The sequence below is a fragment of the Microcebus murinus genome, chromosome 2 (genome assembly GCF_040939455.1).
Source record: "Microcebus murinus isolate Inina chromosome 2, M.murinus_Inina_mat1.0, whole genome shotgun sequence".
Lineage (NCBI taxonomy): Eukaryota > Metazoa > Chordata > Mammalia > Primates > Cheirogaleidae > Microcebus > Microcebus murinus.
The window spans coordinates 78,477,623-78,494,999 of NC_134105.1; the positions used below are offsets into that span (position 1 = coordinate 78,477,623).

General features: G+C 33.2%; 1 protein-coding gene across 1 annotated transcript in view; it reads right to left on the reverse strand.

The window, feature by feature from the left end:
- Window positions 1–17,377, reverse strand: part of DPYD (dihydropyrimidine dehydrogenase) — a 796,846-nt gene that overhangs the window by 318,229 nt on the left and 461,240 nt on the right. Inside the window, exon 14 of the mRNA XM_012791012.3 lies at window positions 14,777–14,941. Coding sequence (XP_012646466.1) covers window positions 14,777–14,941 — 165 coding nt within the window. The remainder of the gene's footprint in view (window positions 1–14,776; window positions 14,942–17,377) is intronic.

The window sequence follows — 17,377 nt, forward strand, 5'->3', positions numbered from 1 at the left end:
ACTATCTAACCATAAATAATGGTTAAAAAAAAAGGAAAAGAGTTCTTAAATATAGTATATAAGCTTTTAAAACAGTTATACATTATTTATTTTGAGAAACTATCTGAAAGAATAAAGACTATGCTTTCAAGTAAATGTCTTAGAAGACCTAAGGGGGGAAATGTGAAATTAGTTCTTTGTGAAACATAAACCTCTGAAGAGTATTCCCTGTAGTGTACAATGCAAAAGAATAAAATACCTATTGGCAAAAAAGGAGGCTGGCATGGTGTGTGTGTGGAGGTGGAAGGTTGTTGTTATCAACAAACCACACAAAAAGTAAAATGAGATAAGTAGTTTAGAACATAGTTAATGCAACACATATAATTGCAGCTTATTATGATAAATAACAACCTTTGTATTACCCTCTACATTTTAAACTTCTCATAAAACGGTGTTGCATTTTTCTAAGATTGATTTAAAATTAATAGATCAAGTGAGCTCTTCAATTTAAAAAAAGATGATTTTAGGGACTTGGGAAAAGTAGGAACAAAATAATTGTTACAGGTTTCACATTACCCTTTCTCTTTCCTGGTTTCCCCAACCCTTTAAGAGAAAAGCACATTAGTGTTGAGTTCTCAATACTCAGTGATATGAAATATTACCAAATTAATATTAAGTCAATGAGCCAACTGAACAAACCTCCTCAGCTCTTTGAATATGGACTTTATTTTCATTTTTTTGAGATAGGCTCAGTATGTGGCAAACATGCAGTTTATACATTGTTTCCTTTGCCTTGCATAATCTAGTTTAAACCAAGAAAGAGTCTAGATTCAATGCATCATTGCTATCCTTAGGGTATCTTTCACAAGGTTCAGTGTGTTAGATGCTATACTTCCAATTCAGAGAGACAACATTCTTACCTAAAAGTCAGCCTGCCAAATTACGAAATGAAGGAGAATTTGAGATAGAGTATTTTGTAGTCAGTTAATGCTCGTATAATGGCTTTTTTTTAAAAAGGTTTGATGGATTTTCTCAAGATTTTTCTTTTACTGAATGACATGAACCACCAAGATTTTAATCTCTCACAAAGCCAAAGCTTAAAAACCCAACCAGCCTTTCTTTCATTCCTTAATACAGTATAAGGTCATTTTTAACTTCCTGTTAATTCTCATGACTCAGTATCAAAGTGAGGGTGATCAAAATGCTGGAGGGTAGCAAACTGACTGGTGGCCAGGAGAGTGGGGCAGGGATTGATTGAGGAGCCGGGTAGCAAGGTTTTAGTCACTCAACCCAACCTGGAATTAATTCCCAGGACACATCCCAGGAAATGGGCTATTATTATAATTTTAAGGTGAACTTATTTTTAAGAAGATTTATTAACATGTAATTCTATGTGTTATATGTTATATAAAATATAACAGAATAAATTGTTATATGAAATATAATACAATAAATTGCACATATTTAAAGTGTATAATTTTATAGATTTTGATATTTGATATACTTTGAGACCATCATTACAATGAAGATATAAAGACACCTATTTTGCTGAAAAGTTTTCATGTGACTTTCCTATAACCCCTCCCTCTCATTCATGAGGCAACCATTAATCTACTTTCTGTCACTATAGATTAGTTCACATTTTCTAGAGTTTTATAATGGCATCATAAAACAGGTAGTCTTGGGTTTTTGTTCTTTGGTTTTTGGGGTTTTTTTGGTCTGTCTTCTTTTACTCAGCATAATTATTTTGAGTTTAGTCAATTTTGTTGTATGTATAATAGTTTGTTCTTTTTATTGCTGGGTAGTATTTCATTATATGTATACAGCAGCACAGTTTGTTTAAGCATTCAACTGTTGATGAAAACTTGAGTTGGTCCCAGTATCTGTTATTGTTTTTGTTATTACAGATAAAGGTTCTGTGAACATTCCTGTACAACTGTTTGTATGGATATATGCTTTGATTTCTCTTAGGTAAATATCTAAAAGTAGAATATCTGGGTCATATGGTAGGCATATGTTTAACTTTTGAGAAACTGCTAATTTCAAAAGTTCAAAAGTAGTTTTAGCACTAACACTGTATGAGCGTGCCTGTAGCTCCATATCCTTGCTAATGTTCAGTATAATCAGCCTTTCAAACTTTTGACATACTAAAAAAGGTAGGTAGTGGTATATCACTCTGGTGTAATTTGCATTTCTCTAATGGCTAATGAATGTGCCTATTTACCAATCATAACCTTCTTTGGTTTTTAAGTATTCAAATATTTTGCTTAGGGTGGGGAGGGCTGTTTACTTCCAAATCACTGGATTTTGAAAGTTCCTTATTTTGGATATTTTTGATATAAGTCCTTTATCAGTAATATGATTTGCAAACATAGTCTCTAAGACTGTGGTATGTATTTTCATTATCCTTAATAATGAGTTTGAAGAGAAAATGTTTTTAACTTGGATGAAAACACACTTAACATTTTTTTTCCTTGAAAGATGAGGAATTTTTGGTATGAATCTAGGAAATGGTTGCCTACATTAAGGTCACACAGATTTTCTCCTATGTTTACTTCAAGAATTTTTACAGTTTTAGGTTTTTCACTTAATTCTATGAATATTTTAAGTTAATTTTCATATATTGTGTAAGATATGAATCAAGGTTTACTTTTAGTTGCATAAATATATAATATTTCTAGCATCACTTGTTGAAAAGACTACATTTTGACCACTGACTTGCCTTTTTGCACCTTTGTCAAAAATCAGTTGTTCATGCAACTAATGTGTGGGTTGTTTGCAGGTCTTCTGCTGCATTAATCTAGTTGTCTATTTTTATGCCAATACTACACTACCTGACTACTGTAATTTTAAATTGTCTTGAAATCAGAAAGTTTAGACTTCCAACTTTGTTCTTTATGAGTTGTAAATTTTTTTGTACTTCGATGTGAATTAAAGTATCAGATTGTTAAATTCTACCCAAAAAGTTTGCTATTAATAACACTGATTGATATTGAACTTTTTTACCTATAGGTAAATATGGGAGACATGGCATCTTAGCAATAATTATTCCTCTGCTCTATGAACACAGTATATCCTTCCATTTATTTAGGTTGTATTTAATTTCCCTTAGCAATGCATTGCAGTTTTCAGTGTTTCTGTCTTTCATATATTTTGCCAGATTTATCCTTAGGTACTTGATGTTTTGCTGCTATTGTAAATGGTATATTTATTTCAACTTCCAATTGTTTATTGCCTGCATATAAAAATTGAATTAATTTTTATGTTATTCTTATATCCAGCAACTTTGCTAAACTCACTTAATGTATTATTTTGGCTGGGCCAATTCAAGGATGAGGTGAGTTAGGTATTTATTTGAGGTACAAAAATTAAGGGGGAGGCAAAAATTCCAATAATGAAGATAAACAATATTTAAATGTAACATTTTTGAAACTAAAATCTGAAAACAACAGCCTGTGAACTAGTTGCCTGTTTCTGTAAGTCAATTGTGGTTTTTTTTTTTTTTTTGGTACATTCAATAAAATTATTTACATAGACAGTCATGTCACCTATGAGTAAAGACAGTTTTACTTTCTTCTTTGCAATCTGGATGTCTTTTATTTCTTTTTCTTTTCATTGGCTAGGACCAAACCTGTAGCATATCCTTGTTTCATTTAGGAGAAAACATTCAGTCTTTCATTATTAAATATGTTATTAGTTGCAGGCTACTTTTTTGTAGATGCCCTTCATCAACTTGAAGAATTTCCCTTCTATTAGTTTGTTGCAATTTTTTCCTTTTTAAATTAGGAATAGATTTTTTATTTCTTCAGATTTTTTTTCTATTAGGTTTATTGAGATGATAATATAGTTTTTGTGATTATAATTGTTTAGTTTATAATTTATATAAATTACATTATTTTCAAATGGTAAGTCTATCTGGAATTCTTAGGATATACCTCACTTGGTCATGATGGATTATCTCTTTTTAATATTTTGTTGAATTAGATTTGTTAAAATTTGTTCAGAACTTTTGCATCCATGCTCACGAGGGCCAACGTTTTCTTGTTTTGTGCTGCCCTTGTCTAGGTTGTGGTATGAGTATGCTGGCCTCATAGCATTTGTTGGGAAGTATTTCCTCTGCTTTATTTTCTGGAAGAGTATATATAGGACTGACATTATTCTTTCCTAAATGGTTTATGAAATCCAGTCATGAAGCCATCTGGACCAGAAGTTTTCTTCATAAAACGCTTTGAACTAGAAATTCAATTTCTTTAATGTTATCTATTGCTTCATGAGTAACCTTTTATAGTTTGTGTCTTTCAAGGAATTTGTCCAGTTCATCTAAGTTAACAAATTCATTTATATAAAGTTGTTCATAATATTATGTTATTTTTCTTGTAATAGCTGTTGAATTTGCAGTAGTGTTATCTCTCTCATTCTATATATGAATAATTTGTGTTTCTTCTCATTTTTTTCCCTGATCAATTTGGCTAAAGTTTTCTTAATTTTATTGGTTTTCTCAAGAAACCAGTTTGCCATTATTTATTTTTCTCTATCACTTTTCTGTTTGCTATTGTACTGATTTTTTTCCCTTCTGAACTTTATATATCATTTATTTTATTTACTTTGGGTTTAATTTGCTCTTTTTTCTAGTTTTTAAAGGTAGAATTTGAGGTCATTAATTTGAAACTTTTCTTTATTCTGATGCATACATTTGGTGCTATAAATTAATTTTCACTCAGTTCGAAATATTTTCTAATTTTTCTTATTATTTCTTTGATCCAAGGGTTATTTAGAAGTATATTTTTTAAATAATTGAGGATTTTACAAATATATTCCTGTTGTTTATTACTAATTTAATTCTATTGTGGTCAAAGTACATTCTTTGTATGATCTAAATTTTTTAAAAATTATTAAGACTTCCTTTATGGCCCAGATTATAGCTTATTTTACTAACTGTTTTCTATGTATTTTGAAAATATGTGTATTCTATTGCCATTGAATGGCTTGTTCTATAAATGCCAATTAGAAAACTTGATTAATAGTGTTTTTTTCAAATCTTTGATAGCCTCACTCTGTTGTTTTATTAATTATTGACAGGAAGGTATGGAAATCTCCAGCTATAATTGTGGTTTTTTCCATTGCTCCTTACTGTTCTTTCCGGTTTTGTTTAATGTATCTTGAAGCTCTGTTATTAAGTGCATAAACATTTAGAATTGTCATCACCTCCACAACAACTGACCCTTTCATCATAAAATGATCTTTTTTGTCTCTAGAAATAATCCTTGTTGTGATATCTACTTTGTCTGTTATTAATATAGCAAGATTTTATATGATGAGAATTAGCATCATCACTTCGATTTTCTCCTACTGTGTCCTTATATTCAAAGTCATTTCTTATAGGCAGCTTTATGGTTTATCTTGCTTTTCTTTTATTCACTCTGAAAACCTCTGACTTTTAATTGGGGTTTTAAACCGTTTACATTTTCAATGAATTATTGAATGGCTATGTTTAACTCTATCACCCTCTACTACATGGTTTCTATAATATATGTCTCATCTCTTACTTTTACCTTTTCCTCTTTTCCCTGTTATTTTGGACTGAGTATATTTTATTATTCCATTTTATATCTATTGTTGGCTTTTTAGCTATAACTCCTTATTATATTATTTTAGTGGTTGTTTAGTATCTTTGAGATAGTCTTAGAGCAGCTTTAAGTTATCACAGTCTGCCTTCAAATAATATAAACCTTTACAGAAAGTGTTAGAGGTCTATAGCAATATACTTTTATTTCTTCCCTCACAACTTTTGTATTATTGTTATCATACATTTTACCTTACATATGTTATAACTCCCACACTATCTTATGTTTTTGTTTAAACAATATATATTGCTAAACATATGTTCTAAAGTGAGTTAAATAATAAGAAAAATATATCCATCCATGTACTTACAAATTCTGGTGCTTGTCATTCTTTGTGTAGATCCATATTTTTTTTTTTTTTTTTTTTTTGAGACAGAGTCTCACTTTGTTGCCCAGGCTAGAGTGAGTGCCATGGCATCAGCCTAGCTCACAGCAACCTCAAACTCCTGGGCTCAAGCAATCCTTCTGCCTCAGCTTCCCGAGTAGCTGGAACTACAGGCATGCGTCACCATGCCTGGCTAATTTTTTCTATATATATCTAGTTGGCCAATTAATTTCTTTCTACTTATAGTAGAGACGGGGGTCTCGCTCTTGCTCAGGCTGGTTTCGAACTCCTGAACTTGAGCAATCCCCCCTGCCTTGGCCTCCCAGAGTGCTAGGATTACAAGCATAAGCCATCACGCCCGGCCTAGATCCATATTTTGACCCAATATCATCTTCCTTCTGTGTGAAACATGTTAACATTTTCTGTAGTGTAGGTCTCCTTTTATTGTGCTTGAAAAATTATTTATTTCACCTGTAATTTTAAAAGATATGTTGCTAGATTTTGAAATCTAGGTTAACAGTTGTCCTTTTTTTTTTTTTCTTTCAGTACTTTAAAGACATTGCTCCACTGTCTGGTAGCTTGCATTGTTTCTGACAACAAATCACAGTAGTAATTCAGATTTGTTTCTCTATATGGAACATGCACTTTTTGCTCTGGCTGCTTTTATGACAGTCTTTTTATCACTGGTTTAATTAATTTGCTAATTCTGTACTACCTTGCTATAGTTTTCTTCATGTTTCTTATGATGGGAGTTCATTAAATTTCTTGGAGGTTTTTTTTGGAGGGGGGTGGGGGAAAAGGTTTGTAGTTTTAAGAAAAACTAGAAAAAAAGTATTGGCTATTATTTTTCTTTCTTTTTTGAGACAGAATCTTTCTTTTTCAACAAGGCTAGAGTGCAGTGGTGTCATCATAGCTTAGCCTGGAACTCCTGGGCTCAAGGGATCCTCCTGCTTCAGCCTCCCAAGTAACTAAAACTACAGGTGTGCACTACCACGCCAGCTAGATTTGTATTTTTTGTAAAGATGCAGTCTTGTTGCATTGTACAGGCTGTTTCTGAACTCCTGGCCTCAAGTGATCCTCATATCTTGGCCTCTGAATGTGCTATGTTTACAAGCAGGAGCCACTGTGCCCAGCCTGTTATTGCTTCAAATAATTTTTCTGTATCTCCTCAATCTCCTTTGAGAACTTCTATTACATACGTTAGGCCACTTGCAGTTGTCGTCAGCTCACTGACGGTATGTTTACTTCTCTCTCTCTCTCTCTCTCTCTCTCCCTGTTTCATTTTGGATAGTTTTTATTGCTATTTCTTTTTTCTTTTCCTTTTCTTTTTCTTTTTTTTTTTTTTTTGAGACAGAGTCTTGCTCTGTTACCAGGGCTAGTGTGAGTGCCATGGCATGAGCCTAGATCACAGCAACCACAAATTCCTGGGCTCAAGTTATCCTCCTGCTTCAGCCTCCCAGAATACTAGGATTACAGGTATGAGCCACCTCACCTGGCCTATTGCTATGTCTTTAAGTTTACTAATGATTTCTTCAGCAATGCCCAATATGCTGTTAATAGCTTCCAGTGCATTTTTCATATCATTCATTATAGTTTTCCTTTCTGGAAATTTTATTTAGATCGTTTATCTTTCATGTCTTACCTTTTTAAATACATGGAGCGTAGTTATAATAACAGTTTTAATGTACTTGTCTGCTAATTCTAATACCTTTTGAGTTCTAGGATTTTTTTTGGGGGGGATGGTTTTAATGGATTTATTTTCCTCCTATTATGGGTTATATTTTTCTATGTCTTTACATAACAGGTAATTTTTGATTGAATGCCAGATATTGTGAATTTTAACTTGTTTGGTAACAGGAATTTTTGTATTTCTATAAATATTCTTGAGTTTTGTTCTGGGTTGTAGTTAAGTTACTTGGAAACATGTTGATACTTTCAGTTCTTGCCTTTAAAATTTTCTGGGTATAACCAAAGCAGTCCTAAGCCTAGGGCTAATTATTCCTAATACTTAATTCAAACTCTTATTTGTATTCTGCTCAGTGTTTGTGATCATGGGGTTTTAGAATCTGGCTAGAGGAGACAGTCACTATTCCCAGCTCTATGTAGGAACTAAGCACTGCTACATACTCAAGAGGATTCCCCTGCAGATCTCTGGAGCTCTCTCTCTGCATGCAGCTCTCTGCTTTTGGGTACTCTATCTTGTAAATACCTTGGTCTCACTGGACTCTTAGTTCTGTTTCTTCAACTCAGGGCCTGGGGCAGTATTAGAGCTCATCTCCTTTGTTCTCTATCTGTCAATGACCACTGTTCTTTATTGACTGATACTTAAGGTCTTAAAAACTGTAGTTTCATATATTTCATAAATATTTTTTTGTGTGTTGTTTCAGATGAGAAGCTAAATCCAGTCCCCATTTCCATTTAGGCTGGAGCTTAGTTTTCCTTTAAAGAACTAGAAATATCCTATCTCAAGAAAATGCTTGGCTACATGGTGCCATAAACCATTCACAGAACTATGACCTATATTATGCATTATGATTCATTTTTGCTACTCTTGTTTTGTGAAATTAAATATATTTTCATTTTTTCTTCACTTCTATGCTGATAACAAAAATAAAAAGCTGTTATCACTTAAGTGTTGTTTTAATGGGAAGCTATGAAATCAAATGAATGAATGAATGATATTAAACAGGAAAGTACAATGAATAAAACATTACACAAGAAGTCAAAAGACCTTACATGATATATGACATATAATGAACTCAAATTCAGAAGAATCACTAAAAAGTATATGTAGTGAATTAGTCTTTAATTTTTTTAACTGTTAACTATTTCTGAAATAATATCTTTTATATAAATCACCAGTTCACAGAGGTTTTGAAAATCAATTGGGCCATCTACTTCAAAAGCTGTAAATATGTTTTTATCTTTGACTTGCCAAATCTCCTTTATAGAACATATGAAAAAAATAGTATTTAAAGTAGGGATAAAACCAGAGGCATAAAGGTATTTTATGTAATATAATTTATGGTGGTGAGTAATTGCAGTGTGTCAAAAAGTTATACATAATATTTCATTTAATCTTTACAACAACCTCTGAGGATAGGTACTACTATCACACACATGAGAAGTTGAGGCTGAGTGTGTCAATAAATAGCAAGTCAAAGGAGATGCTGAGATTCAACTCTGTTCTGACACTAACCCCTCTGCCTTTAGCTCCTAGACTATATCAATTCTAGGAAAGAAAAAAACAGATTTGTTTGAATAAGTGGGTATGGACTATTTTATTCCTACCCATCCTTACATTTAAAATTTCTATTACTATTATGATGTACTTTATTTTTTGGTAAACTAGATGGCTCTTTTTAAAAAGTCAACAAAGTAATGTCACTAGATGATCCAAGCTAAGATTTACCCTGGATTTTGGCAAAGCAGAGAGGATGGAAAGTAAGTATCTGTGGCCTCCAGAATGCATGAGCAATATTAGAAAATCACTACTTAAGCCCTAGTGTAAAAAAGGGAACTGTTTCCTGGGGACATACTAGCTTTTCCCTTCAATAGCTGCTACAGCAGTTTCCTAATTTATTCAAAATAAATCCGCATGGGAATGTGTAGAAATCAACAGAAACAGGGACTTGACAAGCTCAAAAAATTCCAGAGGGAGCAAAGGAGGAGTCCCTTCCGTACAGGGACTCTCACATTTCTGTGTGTGAGCATCCTCTTTGGGATTTGAGGAGAGAAAAACTAAGGTGATATTTGTACTTTAGAAGTTCTGTAATAAGGAACAGAAGTAACTACCTTGTACTGATCATTTCTGACCTGACAACAGATATATTATGGTTTCATCTGTTACTAAACTTTATTTTTCTAAACAAGTTGCATGAATAACAAAAATCCCCCTATTTCTAATGGGTGGAACTAATTATAACTTCAAAGTAGAAGAAGCCCACAAGAGGCAGCCTTCATGGAGATTGTAAGAAGATTGTACAGGGGCTACGGGCTAATGAACACCCACTGAATAAGCAATGAATATCCTCCTCACTTTTAGGATACCTAGATCTGACTCAATCCCTTGACTTCCCCATTTCTGAATACAGAATTTAAGATGAAGCCATGTCACAGCTCAAACGCAAGTCCCAATTGATTCTCACTGACACTGTTTCCTATATAGACAGCTGCGTCCCTGCAAAGCAGTAAGAGCTGGGGTATAAAATATCCTGAGCAGGGACTAAGAACAAAATAATGATTGGCTGATAATGGAACTTCTTTATTTTGTCAAATAATAAGAATTTGTTTTCTTTTGTGAAAGTCTAAATTTGAGAGTATCCATTTGAGTAGCTGGGTAAGGAAGGATTGGAATAACATACATTCTTAACCTGAGTTACTTAGGGCCAAAAAGAATACCTCTTTCAAGGTGTAATGAAAAGATTCCAGTCCTAATTCCTTCATTTACTAGCTGTATGATCCAGGACAGTTAATGCAATATCTCTAAATGTCAGTTTCCTCATTTGCAAAATGGGAAAAATCTCTGCTTTACAGATACATAAAGCCCTTAGAGCACAATGCCTGGAACATACAAAATGTTCTTAGTAAACAGTTCTGATATATGAGTTTTATAAATACTTAATGATATGTGTCAAGATCCATAAATAATGCTGGTTGTGTCTGCAGCAGAATTAATTGATGAACTTTATATAAAATGTACACACACATACACATATATACCCATATACTTACATACATACACACATATAGATATATATTTATTGTACCCACAGCAGAAATAATTGAAAAGGACAGGCTTTACCCATAAACACCATTTTTAAAAGTCTCTCAAAGGATTCTAATGTGCAACGAGAATTGAGAGCTACTGGACATGGTTTTTTTTTTTTTTTGGAGACAGAGTCTCACTCTGTTGCCTAGGCTAGAGTGCCCTGGCATCAGCCTAGCCCACAGCAACCTCAGACTCCTGGGCTCAAGCAATCCTCCTGCCTCAGCCTCCCGAGTAGCTGGGACTACAGGCATGCACCATCATGCCCGGCTATTTTTTTCTATATATATTAGTTGGCCAATTAATTTCTTTCTATTTATAGTAGAGATGGAGTCTCCCTCTGGCTCAGGCTGGTCTCAAACTCCTGACCTTGAGTGATCCGCCCACCTCAGCTTCCCAGAGTGCTAGGATTACAGGCATGAGCCACCATACCCGGCCTGGACATAGATTTTTAACCTAGGAAGGGTTTGTAGACCGTTGGTATAATGCAGAAATCCATGATATTGGGTGGAGAAACATTTAGACCTTCAATTTTACTAACCTCCTACTGAAATTTAGCATTTTTCAATCACTAATGCAATAAACCAACCATAGTAGTATGATTGATACCTATAAGGCTGACCAATAGAAATCACAGAAAAGCATAGTAGAGTTGCTACAGAAATCACTACTAGATCAAAATCAAAATAGTTTTAGACCCACAACTAGATTATGTTATTTAGTGCCTTAATAAAGAGCAATGTATATTACTATATCACATAGTTTTAAAATATTTTGATAATTTTATTTTAATATAATGAGAATCCTTTGTAACTTTATGAATTTTGTTTTATGCATTCAAAAACATTACTCTAGAAAGAGGCTTCTAAACTTCACGAGTGCCTAAGCAGTCCATGGTATATACAAAAGGTTAAGAATTCTGTATTTATAGGCTATTGGCCAGTAAGGCACCTTTAAGAATGCTGATGAAGATCAATATTTTGATCTTAATGTGCAAAAAGCTGATCTCTCAGTAATTAATTGAGAAAGAGTTTTTGCAAAAATTAGGTATATTGTAATAGATGTATATTTACATATCAATTGTTCTTCCTTTATTAATTCTCTAACAAAGCCATCATTTCCTTTTCTGTCTTCATCAGTTGATTCACTGCTGAAGTTCTACCTTTTTCCTAACTCTTACTTTAAGTGCCACAGATGATAGAAAATGTCAGTCTGTGTTTGCTAATTCAGTGCATTCAAACAAATGCAGCATATATTTTTTGGTAAAAAATTTTCTCAAGCCTAAAATACATGATTTATAAGGGTTTTGCAGTGAAAATGAGAAGATTCACTTAAAATTGATTTCTGTTAGCCCTAATTATACAGTACATTTCATAATAAGAATTGCAAAATCTCAGCTTAGGAACAAAAAACTCTTAGTAATAAATTGTCACTATAATGATCAATGTGCCAAATTTAATTCACAGATAAATAAAAGGAAACCTTGAAAGCCAAGCACAAGTCTAGTATGAGTGTAGGCATTAGTGTAACTGTGATAGTTAAGCAATGAGCCCTTACAGTATGTTTCAGAGGCCCTGCTGCCTTTATAGTAAAGAAGTTCATCAGCTTTCTCTCTGGTTCATGGTCAACCAGTGCCTACCCTCTCTGGAAACAAAGTCAGTAGCTACTGATATCAGTTGGCCTATATGCATCACAGCACAATTTCTTTTTCAGAAAAGTTGGCACTTCTAAGCTTCAACAGTGGATTGAATTGTCCCAATCCCTGTCACTAAAGGTGGCAGTCATGTACTTGAGAATGATGTGAAAAACCTCCAGTGAGAGCGATAATTAAAGTTGGAAAATGAAGGGTCACCTTCTTTCATTCAGCTTATTGGGCAAACCCATCAGAATAATTCCAAAACAGTGGGGGATTGTCTACTCTCAGCATGGCAATATCTAGGTGCATGCACATTATTTCTACGGGTTCAAATGGGAATGCCACTTTAATTGTATTTAAAATGTTATCTTTGATAAGGGGAGTAAAAATGTTATAAATTAGTTCTAAGAATACAGAAAAATAATAATGAGTATAATCTAAATGGGGGAAAGAATTAGAAACAAGAAAAGTATGCATTCTTTTCTGAGAAGAAAAAGCATTATAAAAGAAGAAAATTGTTCCTAGGGAAATTGAAAAGAACATTTAAATGTGTCTCTTCTTTCTACTTGACCGTGGAATCACAGAGCAAGGGGTTCATCTCAGTTTTCTTGTCCACTTACTGTCATTTCTTGGTGGCCATTATTATAACACCTTATTCCTGCCCAAGAGAGGGCAGAAAGTATCATGTAAACTTAAGACAAGCCATTGGCGGATGTTTTCCAGAAAAAAAAAAGATTTTTTTCAGACACATTGGCTTATCTAAATATTATTGAAACAATGTTGGGAAATTATATTGTATAATGTTTTTATGTTGCATTAAAAAGTATTATAATATTGAATATTTAAGGACAACACAGGCAGGTATACTAGAGGACACTATTATTGCACAGAAACATAGATGCTAAAAGTAAATTTCAAGTTCAAATTCAATCTTCAATATATATTAGCTGTGTAACATTGGGCATGTTACTTAACCTCTGTGTGCCTCAGTTTTCTCATCTACGTAATGGAGAAAATAATAATACATATATTATAAGTTTGTTGAAAGATCAAATGAGTTTAAAATATATAAAGCTTTTAGAACAGTGCCTAGCACAAAGTGTGTGTTATGCAAATGCTCACACTACATTATTATTATTATATTGCATGTTCAGTACCTAGCATAATATTTAATATTATAGACCAATCTAAAAAATACATTATTTCTTTTCTATAGTTGATCATTTTTCTTGTCCTTGTTATTCTGAGAAAAGCTTCCCTAAAGATACAGGTCCTTTAAAAAACAAATAGCTCAGTATAATTGTTATATAGTGTTGGTTGTATAATGTGAAAATAAAGATAACTGAAACTTCAAGCTCAGAAAGTGAAAAACTCATAATGAGCAGAACAGTTGGGTTGCAATAGTTCATTTCAAATCTAAAAGGTTGTCTTGAAGAAGATAAATCATATTTTTCTATGTGATTATATTTTGTTTCAAGTTAAGAGAGAATTTCTAAACAATTAGAGCTATCTAAAACAGAAAAGAAACTTATTGGCTAGGCAATAGTGTGCTATCTAAATTCCTTTGTAAGGTTGGCTATTTATCAGTTTGTAGGCAAATATCCACAAATTTCATTAGATTTACAAATATTTATCATTAGAATACTTAAGTATTCTTTTTTGTCTTTGGAAAACATATATATGTAGGTAGAAAAACCTCTTCCTCAAGCTTCATTCACTATTAGCTCATTGAAAGAAAGAATGAGAGAGACAGAGAAAGACAGAGAGAGAGAGAGAGAGAAGGAGAGAGAAAAGGGGGAGAGAGAAAGGAAGGGAGAAGGGGAAGGGGAGGCAGAATGAATGAATGACATTAAAGGTGGTATTAAAGATTACCCTAACCAGACCATTAATGGGGAAGTACTATCATTCATATTCAAGCCTGATTTTACTGCAATATTTGAGCATAGTTCTTTAAAAGGGGGGGGGAAGATTTTATAAAAGATAGTTGAGTCATTTAGTACAAAGATGTTAAAATTATTTCCCACTGAAAAAATATAAATAAACTACATAAGAAGATATTGTGCTTTTGCCTCAGGTTTATATTTAAAGTGATTTATAGTCTGCAATTTCTTCCTAAGGTCATCACCTTCATAAATACTAGCCACATATAGTGAAAACCAACTCAATAAAATGAGTATTTTATTTCTCTTCCTTCTGCTTATGTAGATACTTCTTCCATCTACATGGCATCCATTTATAACAAAGCCTTGCATTGTGTGGATTTTTATGAGTTCTTGAGCTTTTCTTTCTTTTTTATCTTTCTGTGCATCAGCAAAGCAACTGGCAGATTCTTTAATAAAATATATTATACACATTAATATTTATAAGCCTATGAATTGGATGTTTAAATAAACATTCACCAACTTATGCCAATTCTCTTGTTTTAGATGTTAAATCACACTTACATTGTCTGGAAAGTCAGCCTTTAGTTCAGTGACACTTTGACACCAATATGCAGCCGTTTTCTCACTGATGAGCTCAATATTCAGGAAGGAGCTTTGTCCAGGGCCATACATGGGGCCAGAGGTGGTTCCCCGGATGATTCTGGGTGAAACATTTGTCACGATGTCCTGATGAAAGAGTAAAGATATTGGGTATCCTTTAGAAAAGAAAACCTATGATCTTTATTATATGCTTATTTCCATATGACAATATTTTACCAAATCCCTTCTCACATTTTTACAGAAGCATTTTTAATATACTTTATAGTTGAACACAAACTTACTTCCAAATAAAAGAGTAAAATATTTGTTAGCTTTATCTAAATTACTTCCTGTAATTCTAGATTTAGCATAATGAAAAAAATGTTTATATTAATTAACACTGGTTTGGGGCATACTTATTTTAATTTGTTTACAATTAAATAATAAATAAAAACATGATAGGTAAAATATAAAAATATTTCAGTCGATTTAATCTAAATAGCTTCAATCATAGTTTAACTCCGATAAGAGTTAATGTTTGTAAAAAGTATATATATATATTTTTTTTTCCTAAAATGTAATTCAAATGTAAATCAGCCACAGAAAACATATTAATATTGCCAGCTCATCAAACTTTAACACATATTCTAACAAACTAACTGGATCAAATTACCTATGGTATTGTAACTATATATTCATATTCAATGAGAAGAAAGTCGTTTTTCCCAAGACTGAAATGAGTATATCAATAACTTCCTGATAACTATAAACAGTAAACAGTAAAATTAACTTGCTTGTTAAGTATAATTAACAATCCACAACTGCTTCTAAAGCTGTATTAACAAAGAAGAGTAACATTCTTCCATTACTTAAAACTAAAAAGAAACAAAGAAAAAAATGTTTCTTTTGCCAACTTCCAATTAAAATTAATTTTGAGTAAAGGTCATTTAGTTAAGGATTTATCAGAATTAGTCATTTAAGTACCCCTCCTCACCATCTTGTCACTTTTAGTAAGATAACATGAACCCCCATTAGTATATAGCAATTAAGGTCAATTTACATATTTTAATTAAGAACCACCCCATATAAAACAATTAGCGTAATAGGCATACTAACTGGATTTCATAACATTTGGACGTTTTTCCAACTAGATAGACAGGAAACCTTAATTAGCATTAATTAGTGCTGATCTGCATATGTTTGATAAGGCATACCCTTGCCACAAAAGATTATTTATTCCTGAATCTGCCAAATGCTACAGTTGCAGAGGATAAAAGGACTTTTCTTCACATTGCATGTTAATTTCTGGTAATTTACATTCACTTTTACATTCGAATTAGTATATTATAAAATAAATGGTATAAATGTTACAATAAGCCTCCTAAAATATGTACATTTTAACTTATAGGAATCATGCCAGTTAATTTTTTACTAATTAAGCCATTCCACTTCTATTGTAATTGTGTGCAACATCACCAGTCTTGCTTTGATTTGCTATTGTGAAACCATGTTTCACAATCCTAATGGGTAAAATGACAAATAGAGTTACTCTAGGAAGCTCAAGTCTGGTGGGTCAAATTTCCATCTTGGCAAATGCTTAAATGTGGGCTCTGCATTTTTACAAGTGGCTTTGTGGCTCTGTGTAGCTTACCTGGTAGGTACTGCTCTGGTGTTATCATGGTCTGAGAAGACAATTCTAGAAATGTTTCACCCAAATGAGGCTAATATGACTGAGGTATTAAATCTTGTTAGAAGTGTCCCATTCTTCAGATCTTAGCTTAGACTTCAGTACCTTTCAGAAGCCTTTCTGTTCTCTCCAACTCCAACAAGTCTTAATAAGATTCTCTGACTCACGCCACGGTAACAATATTTACCTTCTTAATTGGCACTTTTACTACCCTTTATTGTGATTATCTATATTCTTGACTGTACCTTCCACTAGAATGTAAGATTTGTAAGGGAAGAAACTATATCTTGTTTACTATTACATATGCAGCTTCTAGCCTGGCCTTTAGTAGGTACTCAAATGTTTCCTGAATGAATCTAGGCTAAAACCCAAGGCAGTAGAATAGGTCTTGCCCGAAATATATGAACCAAAGGCGTTTATTGCTGACCTCATTCTGTTGCTGAACAGTCTAGTGGATTTGGGCTTATGCTCAAATTTCAGATACAGATACTATGCCTAGATCCTTTCTTACTAGTCCATTCCTATAGAACCAGGGTTTTTACTTGCTTCTTCTGATCCCTCAGGGTCCCCTTCTTCTGCAGCTCAGTAGAGTTCCCTCTTCATGCTCCACCATGGCTAGATCCTGGTACCAGAGTGCGGTGATACAGACTGCCCACTAACACGCCTCCCCATCCCAGCCTACTGTGGAGCCTCCATGACAGGAAGCATGCCTGAACTTCATCGCATTGTGGGACCTAATACTTTCCTGATTGCTGGCCCTAAACTGCTGGGTGTAGCCGATCTCTATGACCCAAATAGAGAGGCTCCACTCAGATATGGTACAACTCCTAGGCTTTTCTTTTTCACCTGGATGTAAATTCTTAACCTGATCCATAGACACCAAGGGTACTCCTTAG